At 47.4% G+C, this 17,260-nt stretch overlaps 1 protein-coding gene across 1 annotated transcript in view; it reads left to right on the forward strand.

Moving 5' to 3' along the window:
• Window positions 1-1,578: 1,578 nt before the first annotated feature.
• Window positions 1,579-17,260, forward strand: part of LOC135549125 (phosphorylase b kinase regulatory subunit alpha, skeletal muscle isoform-like) — a 30,977-nt gene continuing 15,295 nt past the window's right edge. Inside the window, exons 1-12 of the mRNA XM_064979173.1 lie at window positions 1,579-1,706; window positions 2,796-2,954; window positions 3,304-3,351; window positions 3,647-3,815; window positions 13,163-13,245; window positions 13,378-13,458; window positions 13,735-13,833; window positions 13,975-14,121; window positions 14,397-14,450; window positions 14,599-14,721; window positions 14,843-14,938; window positions 15,032-15,139. Of these exons, the coding sequence (XP_064835245.1) occupies window positions 1,629-1,706; window positions 2,796-2,954; window positions 3,304-3,351; window positions 3,647-3,815; window positions 13,163-13,245; window positions 13,378-13,458; window positions 13,735-13,833; window positions 13,975-14,121; window positions 14,397-14,450; window positions 14,599-14,721; window positions 14,843-14,938; window positions 15,032-15,139 (1,245 nt within the window). The 5' untranslated portion in view covers window positions 1,579-1,628. The remainder of the gene's footprint in view (window positions 1,707-2,795; window positions 2,955-3,303; window positions 3,352-3,646; window positions 3,816-13,162; window positions 13,246-13,377; window positions 13,459-13,734; window positions 13,834-13,974; window positions 14,122-14,396; window positions 14,451-14,598; window positions 14,722-14,842; window positions 14,939-15,031; window positions 15,140-17,260) is intronic.

The following is a 17,260-nucleotide window of genomic DNA, read 5'->3' on the forward strand; positions in this document are numbered from 1 at the left end:
GAACAGGAAGAGCAGTAGATGGAATACTCACTCCTGGTCCAGGTGATGTAACAACACATGACCATCCCTCTGCTCTAGTGGATCCCAGATTCTGAAGTAATGGACACCACTGGCGCTTGTGCCCTCCCTGGCCACAGTACAGACAGAGCCCCAGCTGCGTCGTTCCGCCGTGGGAAGACGTGCGACCCCTACCACCATGAGTTCAGGCTCTGAGCCCAGACACTCGCCAAAGGAGGGAGCGAAGCGATGTAGATGCCAACGCTCCCGGAGGAGGTTAACCAGACGGCCATCGCAATGAACGTGTCCAGAGTGAGGTTGTCTGGACCTCCTCTAAAAAAAGTGCTGAGTGCCAGCTCATTCCATCCACCGGAAGCTGCTACTGTCCAGAAGGTAAGCGCATACTCAGCAGCCATCTGATTCCCCTGCTGGAGCTGAAGCAGAAGCTCACCTCCCTCTCCGCCCGCCGCTGGATGATCGAAAATACAATTAAAAACAGAGCCATGAACCCCTCATAAGACTCAAGCTCCCCCTCTCCTAGACGGCCATAGGCCATTCCAATGCCCGCCCAGTCAGCAGAGAAATAACCATGGCAACCTTAGACCTCTCGGTGGTGGGAGCTCCCATCTGATGTGCGAAATAGAAGGAGCACTGAAGGAAGAAGCCACGGCATTTGGATGGCATCGCTGACCTGAGCGGGTTGCTGAATGGCCTGACTCATTGGGTAGACTGGCTCTAGAATATCCTCCACTGTTGAGACGTTGTAGACTGTGGAGAATCTCTTCCATGGCCATCCCCAGTTGATCATGGTGTTGACAAAGAAGGTTGCCTTGTTCATTGATCGTCTGGGAGATGTCCGGTTGTCCTGCTGCTTCCATATTTTTAGTTGGTATTCTGTAATGATGCTGCAGTGAAGTCAGAAGCAGGTGAAACGTTTTAATAAAACAACAAAACCAAGAACACGCCACTAACATAATGCAGACCACCGATACACAAGAACAATACCATCTGGTAAGTGAACCTGGGAGAGTGACATATAAAGGGGAGGAAAAGATGAAGGTAATGAAGTCCAGGTGTGAATCATAATGATTCACAGGTGAATCATAATGATTCACAGGTGCGTGTAATGATGAATCCCACGACCGGTGGTTAGTACTCTGGCGATGTTGTCTGCCGGAGGGGAGGAGCAGACGTGACACATTGACTGCTCATATTGATGGGATATATATTTCCAAATTTTTTAGACTTTTTGGTTATAGCTTTATATATATATATATATATATATACACTTTCAAAACTTTATAACTTAGCATTAATAACTTTATATTTAACTTGATGTTATAGTTTATGACAACTCCATCTAATGACATTGTTACGTTGTTCTTTAGAAGATGCTAGTCAACTGTACACTGGGTATAGGCCTACTGCACACAGAAAATACAGACCAACTGGTCTGTGAGCAGCCATGGGCAGTGTAACAGATACTGTGAGCAGAACGCACCCTCCTAGACTTTGACATTTGCTTCCCTCTCATGTTCTCATCCGATGGTGCAACTACATAACAAGCTGTATTAGAGAGAATGTCAGCGAGGTTTGAGGGCTGAAATTCAAGCAAAACATCAAGCAACATCATGAGGAGCCGTAGTAACTCTGGGGTGAAACTCGACAATTATGCGCGGATGGTTACGAAAACAATACTACGTCACCAGGTGAGTGCACTGTGGGCCTATTTATGACAATAGGTTACCCTTGATGTGCTGTATGTGTAGTAGCCTACTTATTTACCCATTTTCAGATCATGTAAAGCAAAAAAATAATAATCCCATGACTGACACTTAAAGGGAAACTCCTCTAAAAAACTATCTTTTGGTCTTGTTTTTCATTAGTCAACTGTTGATGCAGTCCCATAATGTGTTTGCATGACAGCAGTTAAGTTTTCAAGATATTGGCCTCATGAGGATGTGATCGATGACACTTTGCTTCTAGAAAGTCCAATATCTTGAAAACTTGACTGCTGACATGCAAAGCATTTTGGGGCTGTAATCAACAATGGACTGAAGAAAAAAAAGATAGTATTTGAGTAGAGCTATCTTTAAGTCAATCTCAGATCGATTGTCTGGGGTCAAGTTAACCTCCCCTTTCATATAAAAAAAGTAATTACCATCATGCTTTTAGGGAAAGAAGATTTTGTAAGTATACTAAACTGCGAGTTTGACCAATTCCTGTCCCCTTGCTTAGTGGGTCTGGGGTATTCCCTGGGATCATTGTTATGTAGATGGAATGAGAGGCTCAGTTCTAGGGACTTTTTAAAACTCCAAAATGAATTTTTATTGAGGTTCTACACTGATCTAAAAAAACGACCTCTCCGGAATCCATATGACGGAAATCTGATGCCTAATTACTAACTACCAAACAGAAACTGAAATAACAATTTACAAATATAATTTGTATTTTAAACTGTACTGCTTGCCTGTTGGAACAATTCATAATTTGTCACATCAGTCAACATAAACGGTGGTTAGAATTCATTCACTATGACTGGCTGATTGTGTGTAAATGATAGTGGATTTTGATTTACAATCAATTGAAATCATAGGAAGAAATAAAATGTAAATGATTACTATTAGTTTGATTATTATTATGATTATAATTGCATGTGAATGCTTACACATGGGTGATATTGTGTGTAAACATTCATGTTAAGTATGTATGTATGTATGTATGTATGCATGTAATCACCATGTATCTATGTATGTCCAGTGCTACTGAATGTGATGCTATGTTCCTCTTATGACCAGGATCCGGTGACGGGGCTTCTCCCAGGGGACCCGGAGAACCACCATGCCTGGGTCCGGGACAATGTTTACGGCATCCTGTCTGTGTGGGCCCTCAGCCTGGCCTACCGCAAGAATGCTGACCGAGATGAGGACAAGGCGAAGGCCTACGAGCTGGAACAGGTGGGAAGGCCCTTCCAGTTACCTGTCTGTCTCAAACCAGTATTGTTTTTTAAAAGTTTGAATGGGAGTAACGCTAGTATATATTTTCTAATACCTGGCTGACAGTAACCCCTATAATTATCTTCACGTCTGTCCTTGGCATAGGGATTTAGCAGCTGTAAATAGACCTAAATTGGTCCGGCCCATGGTAGATCAGTGTATGTGTCTGTTCCCACATGGAAATGCCAGGGGGCAGGCCATTACGCTGGGGACGGGTTTCAGGTTACTCTGATTCTGCTGGCTGATGGGGGAGGTTGAAGGTCATGGTTGAGACTGGGTGCTGACTATCTCTCCCTCAATCTCTCCACAGAATGTCGTTAAACTCATGAGGAGCCTGCTGCAGTGCATGATGAGACAGGTATGCAGGCAAGGATTGTGCCATTCACAGTTGTAATGTGGGCCATGGAAAGAGTTTAATCACACGTCAGCTTGCATGCTGTGGTGGTTAATTTCTAATCGAGCAAAGGAAATCAAAGGAAAGGTCACTGTTTGAAATAAACATGTCAATAGATCAACATAATGTACACAGATGACAGAATATGACCTGTGGCTTCTCTTTTAGGATTAGCCTACAAACTGCATTTATTTCTTTTTTGGACCTCAAATGAACTGGTCTTAAGTTCTGGTGTTTGTGGTTGTTCCATTTTTCTCAGATTGACAAAGTGGAGAAGTTTAAATACAGCAAGAACAAATCTGACTGCCTGCACGCCAAGTATGATTCCCAGACAACTGCCACGGTGGTGGGAGACGATGAGTGGGGTCACCTGCAGGTGGATGCCACCTCCATATTCCTGCTCTTCCTGGCCCAGATGACTGCATCAGGTAAACTCATACTCCACTGTGTGCCCCAGTGGCATCAGCATGATTTTAGCAATGGCGTGGATGCATTTCAGCACAGGGTCTGGGGGTCTCCCCCCCTCCGGCATTTTCTGCATTTAAAGGCCCAGTGCAGAAACAAACAAAAAAATATCAATATCAAATTGTTTCTGGGTAACGATTAAGTACCTTGCTGTCATAGTTTCGCATTAAAATTGTCAAAAAGTTCCAAAAATAGATTTTAGCCCCAAAAACGAATTCAAGCAGTAATTTTGCAAGACGGTCTGGGACTGATTTGAGTGGGGAGGGGTAGGGCGCCAAAGCAGTGCATTAACTACAATGTGGATCAATCCACCAACATAGAGTGGCCTAATGGGAGGGATATGTAACCTGGAAATTAGCTGTTATTGGCAGAGAGGTTTCGAACTCTCTTTGTTATTGGTGTATTAACTTATACCATCTGGTGATGTCACCTGGCAGGCCAAAATTTCACTCATGGAAAACCTGTTGATGCGAAAGTCCTGTGTAGATTGAACTTTCAACCAGCAACCATTACATATCACATAACATTTTCACACTTTTAAAGTGTTAGTTTCTTCAGCTGTTGTATAAATATGATACAAAACACATGAAAAACAGAATTGACTGCACAAAGATTGCCATTTTTCCATTCACTATAATTGTGTATCCTGTTTTCGGCTAACAATGCCTGCAGTACCATGGTCGGCCTTGAACTTCTGTGGTTTCAATACAGGGGGCAGTCATTCTCCCCTGATTTGCACCCAAAGATATTGAAAATGTCAGGTTCCTGTCATGCCAAATAGTGTAAGCTGGCAAATAGTGTTCACCCACTGCGTCACAATGGGCTACAACAGGGTCACTCAGGGTGTTTTTTGGTAGTCTTACAAATCTTCATGGTATCAAAAGTATACACCACACACACACATGGTTTTGGTTCAAATTGAAGAAGGCACCTGTCCCATGTCAGATATTGAGTTAAATGTGTTTAAGTTTGGGTTTACATCCCAATATTACACTTTATATACAGAAGATTAAAACATTAAACAAAAACACTTGTTTGTTGTTATTAGGTGTACAAGAAGAGGGCTATTCAAAGATGCTCTGTTGGTCAATGTTCCAGTGTTCATTTTGTAGATTTAGTTTAGTCTTAGTCACATTCTTGTCAGTTGAATAATGATTTAGTGTAGTTACTGTCAACTTTTCGAAAACAGTGGGCCATTTTAGTCAACGAAATGCTCTTTCGTTTTAGTCACGTTACATTTGTATTGCCTCATTAACCTATAGTAAACATACATCACTGACTTTCTTGTGCACAAACATACATAGCCTTGTCCTACCAGCATATTTTTCTACATAACATATCGCATAAAGTAAGGGGGGTGAGAGAGGGGGGGGGGTAACTCAAAACACATTAGCTAGATCTCTAACACTAAATATATTACCCACTGCTAGTAGTCATGTATTAATCTAACAGTAAATGCAATGTCCTAAAAACAAACGATGCGGTTGTAGCCTGCAACTCTATATGCACTTGCAATGCCTGATGCGCAATTGCGCATTTCCTGTCTAAAAGCCATATAACAAATCCCAGTTGTAAAATAGTTGCCATTAAGCTCAATATTAAATCAAACATGTTCCTTTCCTCTCAACAACTAATTAGCTCACATTTGTTTCTCTTTTCATAAATATAAGCTTGCGCGCGTTGTAGTATTCTCTCCTCGAGCTGTCGTGTGCTGTGGAGCTTTTGTAAGGACTGTAAAGCCACTGTCAATTATCATTACAAATGATTCAAGTAGTTTCTTCAAAAGCTATGGATTTCTCCCAATTGCTTTTGAAATGTTCGAGAATCAGAAGTCTTTTTTCTCTCCCAGAGCGCACATCATAAGCCCACTCATCACAGCAGCAGCGAAACAGGCCCAGGGCCAGGGCAGACACGTTCATTACAGGACTCATGATAATAATGTAGTTTACTGTTTGACCAAATCATGGTTTTTAGCAGCCCCCCCAAAAAATATAGGACGTTTTGTGCGAGGTCACCATGTAATGAATGTTCAGCTCGCACTAATGCGACCAATGGGAAATTTGACTCACAGCCAAGTCAAAAGCTAGCTAAATGGGAGTAAATGATCGCAGACTGGAGCCCTGCCCCTTGACATACTATAGCTATTGTAATCAAAGTTATGTCGTAAGTAGTGGTCTGATAGGTTGCAGCAAGCTAACTAAGTAGTCTTATCAATCTGTTATTACCTGAGCGTATATGTTGGAATGATGCGCTTTCAGATGTCTATTGAGGTTGATAGTATTTTTCCCTGTCAACGTTTCTCCCGTAGAAACGTGACATTTGGTCTTGTTTGAATCAACACAATAAGCAAAGTGGCTCCGAACGTAGCCCATTTTTCTACCCGGAGTTTGTGCCACCAGGTTGCTGCCAGATTGGAAAACAATTGGAGGACAGAGAGGTGACTGGTGAATGAGCTGTGCTGGGTTTCTCAAAAGCGTTATGAGCACTATGATCATCTTAATTCCACTGAAACTAAATGGACGAAAGATGATTTTAGTGCTCCTGCTCTGAGACCAGGTTGCAATGCTACAATGGTTTTGGGAAACCTGGGCATGTAATGACCTGACTAGATCATAAATGAACAATTGTCCAGACAGAGGCTTGAGTTTGCGAATTGACGGTTTATTAAACCAACTTTACACAGGCTACTGTTTGGGCCGTAGCACACGCCAAAAGAGTGCCCCTCTGGGAACCAGGGGATGAAGGCAGGGATATGGGGGACAAGGAAGCGGGAACGGGTAATACAGTCCGTGGCTCTGGGGAACCACACGGTGACACAGGGGGAGACAGGGGGAGTGGGCTGTCTGGTGCCTTGTCTGCGGCACCTGAGGGTGGGTGCCTGGAGAATGTCATTGCCAGAGAGGGGAATTGTGGGGGTTCCTGGGGTTTGGGGAAAAGAGGCCCCTCTGTATGGGGCTAACCTGTCCCGGTGCAGTGCCACCTTTCTGCCCCTGGGAGGAAGCTGCACCCGGTACACAACCTCCCCTACCCTCTCCAGGACACTGCAGAGTCCCACCCAGTGACTGTCCAACTTGGGGCATCTTCATTTTTTCCTTAGGGGGCTGTAGACCCAGACCAGCTCCCCAGCCACAAAGTGCCTTCCCCGGGTGTGCACGTCATAGTTCCTTTTCTGCCTCACACCTGCATTCACCAGCTGCTCTCTGGCGAAGGTGTGGGCTGTCTCCAGGCAGTCCTGGAGTCTCCGGGCATACTCCGGCCCCGGAGGAACATGAGGGCTATCCAGGAGCCGACCAAACGCCATCTCCGCAGGGGTGCGGATCTCTCCCCAGCATGAGGAGGGCAGGCGTGCAGGAGGTGGAGTCTTGGACAGCGGAGCGGCATGCCATGAGGACCATAGGCAGGTGCTTGTCCCAGTCACGCTGGTGTTTGGAAGAGACGATGGCCAGCTGCTGTCCAAGCGTTTTGTTGAAGCGCTCCACAAGGCCATCACTTTGAGGATGGAGAGGAGTAGTGCGGGTCTTGTGCATACCCAGCCTCTCACACATGGTGGCGAACACACGGGACTCAAAGTTTCTGCCTTGGTCGCTGTGGATCGACTCTGCAGCTCCAAACCTGCTGAACATCCCCGCTGTCAGGGCGTCGACGATGGTTTCTGCCTCCTGGTCAGGCAGAGCATAGGCCTCGGGCCATTTTGTGAAATAGTCCATGGCCGTGAGCACCCAGCGGTTTCCACTGTCTGTGGTGGGGAACGGCCCAACTACATCCACTCCCACCCTCTCCATGGGAGCCCCCACTGGGAACTGTTGGAGCTGAGCATGAGAGCGGCCTGGGGGCCCTTTCTCGCCGTGCAGTTGTCACAGCGGCGACAAAAGTCCTCCACATCCCTCTTGTGCTGCCCCCAGTGGAAGCCCTGACGAAGACGGCGCAGTGTTTTTGTGACCCCAAAGTGTCCAGTCCCCACCCCCATGAGTGCTCTGGAGCACAGCCTCCCGCAATGCTTTTGGGACCACCACCTGCCACCTCTCCTCTCCCGTAGCTGACTCCTTCCATGCCCGCTGTAGCACGCCATCAGCCAGCCGCAGTCTCTCAAACTTCGACCACAACCCTTTGGTCGCGAGTGAGAGCGCTGTCACCTCTTCCCATGGTGGCCTCACCTGCGCCTCTACCCACTGTAGCACTGGCTGTAGGTCTGTGTCCCGTCCCTGCTGCTGCCGCCATTCAGCCACGTCGACAGTCTGCAGCTCGCAGCAGACAGGCCCGCCGCCCGACACACTGTGGCACAGACACCCTCCTCTGCCCGCAGCTCTCTCTCCCGTCCCTCTCTCCGTTCACAGTGGCGGCAGCCGTCTGCAGTACAGGGCCGACGGGACATGGCGTCGGCATTGGAGTGGCGTGCCCCTGCCCTGTGCACCACCGTGAAGTCATACGGCTGAAGCTCCTCCAACCAGCGTGCCACCTGCCCCTCTGGCTCTCTGAAAGACATGAGCCACTGGAGAGCAGAGTGGTCAGTCCTTACAGTAAAGGGCAGACCACCCAGGTAGTACTTGAAGTGTTTGACGGAAGCCACAACAGCCAAGAGCTCCCGCCGGGTGACACAGTAGCGGCGCTCATGTTTGTCAAATGTTTTGCTGAAGTACGCCACCACTCTCTCCCCCTCTGGCCCCACCTGGGCCAGCACCCCACCCATGCCCACATTGCTCGCGTCTGTGTCCAGGATAAAGGGCAAGGTGAGGTCAGGGGGCGAGCACGGGGCCCCGATCAGTGCACGTTTGAGGGTGTTGAACGCCTCCTCACACTCCACTGTCCAAGTGAAAGCCTTGTCCTTCGGCAGCAGGCGGTTCAGTGGAGCAGCAACGCTTGAGAAGCCCCGTACAAACCTCCTGTAGTACGAGGCCAGGCCCAGGAAGCTCTTCAGCTGACGCTGGTCGGTGGGGGTGGGCCAGTCTCTGACAGCCCCTACCTTGTCCTCCATGGTGCTGATCCCCTCCTTCCCCACTCGGTGGCCCAAGAAGGACACCTCTCTCCTCATGAAGTGGCACTTCTCGGGGTGGAGCTTCAGACCTGCGGCAGCCACCCTCTCCAGCACACGCCGTAGCGCCCCCAGGGCTGACTGGAAGGAGCTGCCATGGGCCAGGATGTCATCGAGGTATACCAGACACTGCTGTCGGGGATGCCATCCAGCACCCTGTCCATCAAACACTCAAAAGTAGCTGGAGCGTTGCACAGGCCAAAGCACAGGACCTTGAACTGCCAGTGTCCTCTGTTAGTGGAGAACGCAGTTTTGGCTCTGGCCTCTGGGGAGAGGGGCACCTGCCAGTAGCCACTGTGGAGGTCTAGTGAGGAGAACCAGGAGGACCCCTAACCAGGTCCAGCGACTCATCGATACGTGGTATGGGGTATGAGTCCTTCCTGGTTACCTCATTCAGCCGCCTGTAGTCCGCACAGAACCTCAGCTTGCCCCCTTCTTCGGAACCATGACGACTGGCGCCGCCCAGGGCCTGTCTGAGGGCTCAATGAAGTCTGCCCGCTGCATCTCCAACACAGCCTTGTCTGCCGCCTACTGGCGTGCCAGCGGGATACGGCGGGGACGCATCTTGATGGGTCGAGCATCACCTGTGTCGATCTCATGCTGCACCAGATGAGTCTGACCCACCTCTTCCTCACTCAATGCAAAGCTGTCTCTGAATTCAAACAGCAACTGCCACAACCGTTCCTGCTGCTCGGGGTCAAGACCAACACAGTTCCTCCCCCATATCTCCCTCACTGCAGACAGTGTCCTCTCCTCTCCCATCTGGGGTAGCTGGGCTGGGGGTTTGCGGCCCGGGCTCACCGAGGGCTGTGTCATGGAGGTAGCTGGGGGAATGTAACACACCGCCGTAGGTGACAGGGGGACTGGGGAAAAGTCACACACAGCTGTGGGGGAGGGGGCGCAGCCATGAGTCTCTGCTGCTTTAACTGTTGGTGTAAAGGGTTTGTTGGGTTGAGTGAATGTGACATTAGGGGGGGCCATGGTGACTTCCGTCCCTCCCTGGAAGCTCAGTGTGCCCCTATTTAGGTCTAACTGGCAGCCTGTGCTCCTAAGAAAGTCCAACCCCAGGATACAAGGGTCCTGCACAGCCGCCACCCACACAGGATGACGCACAGTCCTGCCCCCTACTGTCAGAGTCATTATTCCCTTCCCTTTCATGGGTGCCAGCTCACCTGTGACTGTGCGGAGCTGCACAGTTGTAGGCTCACACTGAGTCCAACCTGGCACAATATCTGGCCTCACCAGGGTTACTGTGGACCCAGTGTCCACCAGGGCAGAGCAGGGCACCCCCTCCACAGTGACAGGGACGTGACAAAAGTCCCCAACACAGGTCCGGCCCACCACAACAACAGGCTCCATCCGCTTGCCCTCGTCTGCTTCTGGGGGAAGTGGAGCCTTGCTTCCCCGTCTGTGCCGGTGGGCTCCTCCTGAAGATGATGGTGGTTGGGATAGAAAGCCAGGGGTCCGCACTACCCGGTCTATGCGGACCCCGAGCCGTTTCCCTGAGCTCTGGGGGACATGGTGCAATCTCGGCGCAGATGGCCTGGCTGGCCACAACCCCAGCAGACCCTGGGACCAGGGCTTGTGTTTCGTGCCGCCTGTAGCGACACAGCCCGAATGAGTTTTGTCATTTCGGCCACCCAAGCAGGCTTTTCCGGCTCCGGGCTGCTCTGCCCCCCAGCTCGCACAGAGGGTGTGTCTCCCTGCACCCCCACCGAAGCCCCAGCCCACACCAGCTCCCTCTCCAAAGCCATCTCCAAGGCTGTCTGCAATGACTCAGGATGAGCCAGCTGGGTCTGTATGCGCAGCTCCGTAGGAGAGAGCGCCTGTATGAACTGGTCCCGTGCTAGCTCGCTCTGCACGGAGGGGGGCATGTGAGCATTTGTTAAGACCCCAAAGTATTCCGGTAAGGTGGATTGGGAAGCTTTTCATGCTCAGTTTGAACTGTTAGCTCATTTTAGGGGGTGGTCGGATGAAGAAAGGGCACTGCAGTTGGCTTTATGCCTCATGGATGAAATTTTTTGGGGGGTGGCACACGGGGAGATTGGCGGAGTCAGACGATAGACCTGAGCCAACTCCCTGTGCTTACCGGAAGAAGCGCAGTACTGGTCAGGCACCGTGTTATGCAGTCAAGTGCACGGTGTCGCAGGAAGTGCTCATAGCCCGGTGCGCTATAGGCCAGCCACCCGCAAGTGCCATGCGAGAGTGGGCATCCAGCCGGGGTGTATTGTGCCGGCCCAGCGTGTTTGGTCTCCGGTACGCCTTTTCAGCCCAGGGTATCCTGTGCCGGCTCTCTGTGTACTGTGTCTCCGGGGCGCTGGGAGGGTGCAGTGCGTCCCGGTTCAACCTGTGCCTGCACTCTGGAGGGTCTGGGCTAAAGTGGTCATCCAGCCTGGAGGAGTGGTGCCAAGGCTGCGCACCAGAGCTCTAGTGATCCCCCACAGCCCGGTCCTGTGGCAGCCCCACGCACCAGGCTGTCTCTCCGTCTCCTCCCTCCAGGTTCCCCCGTCTGTCAGGAGCTGCAGGAGCCGCCCGTCTGTCAGGAGCTGCAGGAGCCGCCCGTCTGTCAGGATCTGCCGGAGCCGCCCGTCAGTAGGGAGCTGCCTGAGTCTCCCGTCTATTCGGGGTCCGCTGCAAGGGTCCCCAGTCCAAGGTCGGGGGCGAGGGTCGCCGCTCCAAAGTCGCCACGTAAGTGGTCCAAGACTATGGTGGAGTGGGGTCCACGTCCCGCACCAGAGCCGCCACCGCGGACAGATGCCCACCCAGACCCTCCCCTATGGGTTCAGGTTTTGCGGCCGGAGTCCGCAGCTTTGGGGGGGTACTGTCATGTCCTGACTTTAGTTCCTTTTTATGTCCCTGTTTTAGTTTGGTCATGGCGTGAGTTGGTTGGGGTGGGCATTCTATGTTGTGTATTCTAGGTTTTGTATTGGTTTTGTATTTCGGTGTTTGGCCTGGTATGGTTCCCAATCAGAGGCAGCTGTCGCTCGTTGTCTCTGATTGAGGGCCATACTTAGGCAGCCTGTTTTCCCACTATGGGTTGTGGGTAGGTATTTTCTGTTTAGTGTTTTTGTTGCACCTTGCAGAACTGTTCGTTTGTCGTTTTTGTTCGAGTATTCATCTTTATTAAAGGTATCATGAATACGTACCACGCTACACTTTGGTCCTCTTCTCCCAACGACAATCGTTACAGGTGAATACTTGTCTAATCAAGATATATAGATGCTTTATTTATAAATGTTATAGTTTTTTCTCCCACTTTGACATTACAGAGGATTTTGTGTAGATGGTTGACCAAAAATGACCATTAAATACATTTTAATCCCACTTTGTAACACAACAAAATGTGGGAAAGGGGTTGTAAAAACTTTCGGAAGGCACTGTAAGTTCAGCAGGAACCTGGAATACAATATACAGTACATAGACATAAACAGTGTCACGCCCTGACCATAGAGAGCCCTCGGGGTTCTCTATGGTGTTTTTGGTCAGGGTGTGACTAGGGGGGGTTTCTAGCTATTATATTTCCATGTTGGTGTGTGTATATGGTTCCCAATTGGAGGCAGCTGATCGTTAACTCTAATTGGGGATCATAATTAATGTGTCCTTTTTCCCACCTGCGATGTGAGATAGAGTTTTGTTTAAGTGCCTGTGTGCGACGTATTTCACGGTTCTTTATTGTGTTGTTGTTTTTGGAAGTTCCACTATCATTAAAATGTGGAACTCTTCTCAAGCTGCGCCTTGGTCCAATTATTCATACGACTGTTGTGACAAACAGTTACGAATACAATTTAAATAATGGGCAACCCTTGACGTTTTCCACATTTTGTTGTGTTTTAATTGTAATTTTTGGTTAATGATCTACACAAAATACTCTCATGTCAAAGTGGAATAAAAATTATAACATTTAACAACCTGGGTAAATTGGATAGAAAATTATTGGAGGAGGGTTCAAAAAGCCCTCTTGAATATTGAGGGAGGATGTGTGTCGTCGTCGTCCCCCCCCCCCCCTCTTATACGTCAACTGCTCCTATGGTGTGCCCTCTCCTCTCCTCCAGCATTGCTGCAACCTTAATAGATGCAGTCCGGGATAAGCACGCAACATATGGATGTAACCTATGAAATGATTTTGGAATCTATAGAAATGCATTTATTAATCTCTACATTTTGTTTTTGACAAGTATATTACATTACAAAGACCTGAATGCATATTTTGAAATGATATTATGTGAACTGAAGATAAACATTCAAAAGTTGTTTTTCAATCCTGTCTGCTGTCATTGGCAGGCCTTCACATCGTCTACACTCGGGATGAGGTGGACATCATCCAGAATCTTATGTTCTACATCGAGGCTGCGTATAAAGTGGCAGTATGTAATAAAATAAAATTGGACATGATGTTGACGTTCAGTGTATTTGCTGAGTGCTACGGTAGCCACGTGTCTTTGATCTAGAAGTATGAACCAGTTGTTAATCAGTTTGATTTGTGTTGATTTTCCCAGGATTTTGGCATGTGGGAACGTGGGGACAAGACAAACCAGGGGATTCCGGAGATCAATGTCAGCTCAATCGGCATGGCAAAAGTAAGTTGTCTTTTACGCAACATGTACTGTATATCAATGTCTGTTGACTTATACTTATGGAACGCTGTTGATAGCACAAATCACGGATGCCAATAACACTCAGCCAATTATGTTTGACCTTCCATCTTTTCATCAACTAGCAACTTATAATAAATGCGACCTTTTACTGTGGGTGATACCAATGGGTATTATTTCAGTGTCATAGTAATGTGTGCACACTGACAAAGGGATTGTCATATTGACAACAGCCATCTATTTTCCCATGTGTGTCTGTAGGCTGCACTTGAGGCCCTGGATGACCTCAATCTGTTTGGTGCCAAGGGGGGTCATGAATCGGTAGTCCATGCGTTAGCTGACGATATTCAGCGCTGCACGGTAAGCCTTAGGATGGCCATAGAGCGAGGACAGGAGCCCAAGCTCCCAGTGACATGTTCACACTCACTTTCTCAAGTCTTTGAAGAAGACATTACTCTCTCTCTCCCTCCCCCTTTGTCTCTCCCTTTTTTATATGGTCAGTCTATCCTTAGTTCCATGTTGCCAAGAGCTTCCACGTCCAAAGAGGTGGATGCTGGGGTTCTGTCCATTATCTCGTACCCAGCGTTCGCTGTGGAAGACATTGACATCGTTAATATGACCAAGGAGGAAATCATTTCCAAGTTGCAGGTGAGGTTGTCCTCTACCGTTACATTCAGTGCTGTCCTTGTTTGGAGTTTATCTATTAAACATTTTGTGTTATATATTAGCCTTTTAATAGTCTGGTATTAACTGCCGAGGAGAGTGTGGTGTATTGGAATAGGAAGGTGATGACAGGGCCGGTCACTGCGGTGTGCTGATATTCTCTGTCTGTTAGAGCAGAACACTGTAATGACGACTGTAGCATGAGAGCACAGCCCATATGGTCGATGTGTCACTAGCTGTCTCTCTATCTTTCCTCTTAGGGGAGATATGGATGCTGCAGGTTCCTCAGAGATGGACACAAAACCCCCAAAGAGGTGAAAATGATATTTCATATTTATGTTTTGCCTCTTTTTTTTGACTGGCCAAGATATCTACCCCCACAGCTTTCTTCCACCGTCAACTGATGAACGGATTCCTTTGTGTAATTTTGATATATTCTGTACATGTTCATGTGAACTCCAGGACCCCAGTCGCATATATTATGAGTCATCTGAGCTGAAGCTCTTTGAGAATATTGAATGTGAGTGGCCACTTTTCTGGACTTACCTCATTCTGGATGGGATCTTCATCAACAGCCCTGAGCAGGTCAGTCAGGGGGGATGCGGACATAAAATGGCCAGCGGGTAATGGCTCCATTCGGAGACCGCGTCCATTTGGTCTCGTGTGTGGGTTCTATTGTGATCAAGAGTTTGCCCTGTGTCATCAGGTGCAAGAATACAGAGATGCCCTGGAGGCTATTATGATCAAACAGAAGGATGGCCTTAGCCTGGTGCCTGAGCTCTATAGTGTCCCTGCAGACAAGGTGAGGGCCACCCTCATCTACATTCATTACCATAATAACTAAGTCCACTTAGAATATACAGCAGGTAAAATTAGTACTGTGTGTTTTATACAGGTAGACGAGGAGTATGAGAATCCCCATTCTGTAGAGAGAGTTCCGATGGGCAAGTTACCTCTGATGTGGGGGCAGTCTCTGTACATACTGGGAAACCTGATGGCTGATGTAAGTTAATCTATTCACTGCTTTCGGTAACACTTTATTGGGATAGTCAGTCTGTAGAGCATCTACAGATGATCTACTAACCCGAGCTCTAACCATAACCCTAACCCTTATTCTAAGCTTAAACTTAACCCTCACCCAAACCCTAGTCTGAACCTTAACCCTTATTCTAAGCTTAAACTTAACCCTCACCCAAACCCTAGTCCGAACCTTAACCCCTATTCTAAAGCCCAATCCTAACTGTAACCTTAGCAAGCAGTTGCTTGTCAAGTTGGTTGGCAGTATGTCCATCTGTAGAGCATCTATAGACTAGACTATACTAGACTAGACTATCCAAATAAAGTGTGACCTGGCTTTCCTTTTAATTACACTACACAGGGTTAGTCAATAATGTTTGTTATTGTTGAAAATGTATCATTATTTCTCCTTGAATGGATGAGGTGTTTATAAGTACCCAAAACAAAATGTAGAGTGCATTGAAATCTTAATGCAATGAACTACTATGATCAACATGATTATTGTTGCATTATATTGTACGTAATGCCCTTGTAACTCTCAGCGGTTATTTCCTTTCTTTGAGTTTTATTTGTTTAGTTATTTTTGTGCTGGAGGGGTTAATGGTCCAATTCAAAGTTTATAAAACCTGTACCCGTTGGCTGCCCCCCAAAAAATGAAAAAAGTGTTTTTAAGATATATATATATATATATATATATATATATTACATACAGATTTTAATAATAAATACTAAATTCAGTGTCCCATTCCCCGAACCCCACCCAGCCAATATGTCTCCATCCAACCCCCACCTCCCACTCCCGGAAACCATGTTTCGCACCCTTTCCCACCTCCCTAGGGTTGCTTGTCAGTCAGAAGGTGAATGGTACACATTCTCAATTGTCTAAAGGCTTAAAAATCTTTCTTTAACCCGTCTCCTCCCTTTCATCTACACTGATTTGAAGTAGATTTAACAAGTGACATCAATAAGGGGTCACAGCTTTCACCTGGATTCACCTGGTCAGTCTATGTGATGGAAAGAGCAGGTATTTTTAATGTTTTGTACACTCAGTGTCTATACAGTATGTTGTTTGTACGTATGTGTTGGCCTTTGTAGATTGTTTCTTTGTATGGGTTGGGATTTAGCTGAGATTATTATTTACAGAGTCAAGTATATTTGTCCAGGCCTCAGTTGTTCCTTGACGAGCACCATTCATTCGCTCTGTTGATAATTCTGATGTTAGAGCTTCTAATAGTAACTGTATCCACTGGTGAATTGGGAGAGAGTGAGGTGATTACCATCTAAGAGCCAAAGTTTTTCACAGCTGTGCTGCCTACCAGCAGTAATTCTCTCTGATTGACTGAGAGATTCAAGAAGCTATCATTGTTAAGTAACATAATAGATGCAAAGCATTGAATATTTATATTCATACACTTCAAAAATAATTTAGTAACTTTGCCCCAGAAGCATTCAACTGCAGGTCACTCCCACGTCATATGGAGGAATGTGCCTACCTTATTTAGGCGACAAAGTGAACAGTTGGGGCCAATCTCATCGTAAAATGTTTCCTTGCTGTTAAATACAGTCTGTGAACAAATGTTAATGTATTTTTTTGATGATTTATTTATAAAGCCTATTTGGTAGTTGGGTTTCCCAATGGACTCCATAGCCCAGCATAGCTGATCTAAGTTGTAAATACAGGAAAAAGAATTTGCCTGGTAATGTGTATATGTCTTTCAAATCTTGGAATTTCCTCAAGCCATTACTGTCCATGATATCGGTAAGGGTACATATTCCACATTTGGACCACTGGGGGGGGGGGTGCAAATCAAACAATAAATGTATTTATTAAGCCGATGTCACAAAGTGCTATACAGAAACCCAGCCTAAAATCACAAACCGCAAGCAATGCAGATGTAGAAGCGCGGTGGCGAGGAAAACCTCCCTAGAAAGGCAAGAACCTAAGGAAGAAACCTAGAGAGGAACCAGGCTCTGAGGATTGACCAGTTCTCTTCTGGCTGTGACGGGTGGAGATTATAACAGAACGTGGCCAAGATGTTCTAACCTTCATAGATGACCAGCAGGGTCAAATAAAAGTAATCGCAGTGGTTGTAGAGGGTGCAACAGG

Source organism: Oncorhynchus masou, chromosome 12 (assembly GCF_036934945.1).
Source record: "Oncorhynchus masou masou isolate Uvic2021 chromosome 12, UVic_Omas_1.1, whole genome shotgun sequence".
Lineage (NCBI taxonomy): Eukaryota > Metazoa > Chordata > Actinopteri > Salmoniformes > Salmonidae > Oncorhynchus > Oncorhynchus masou.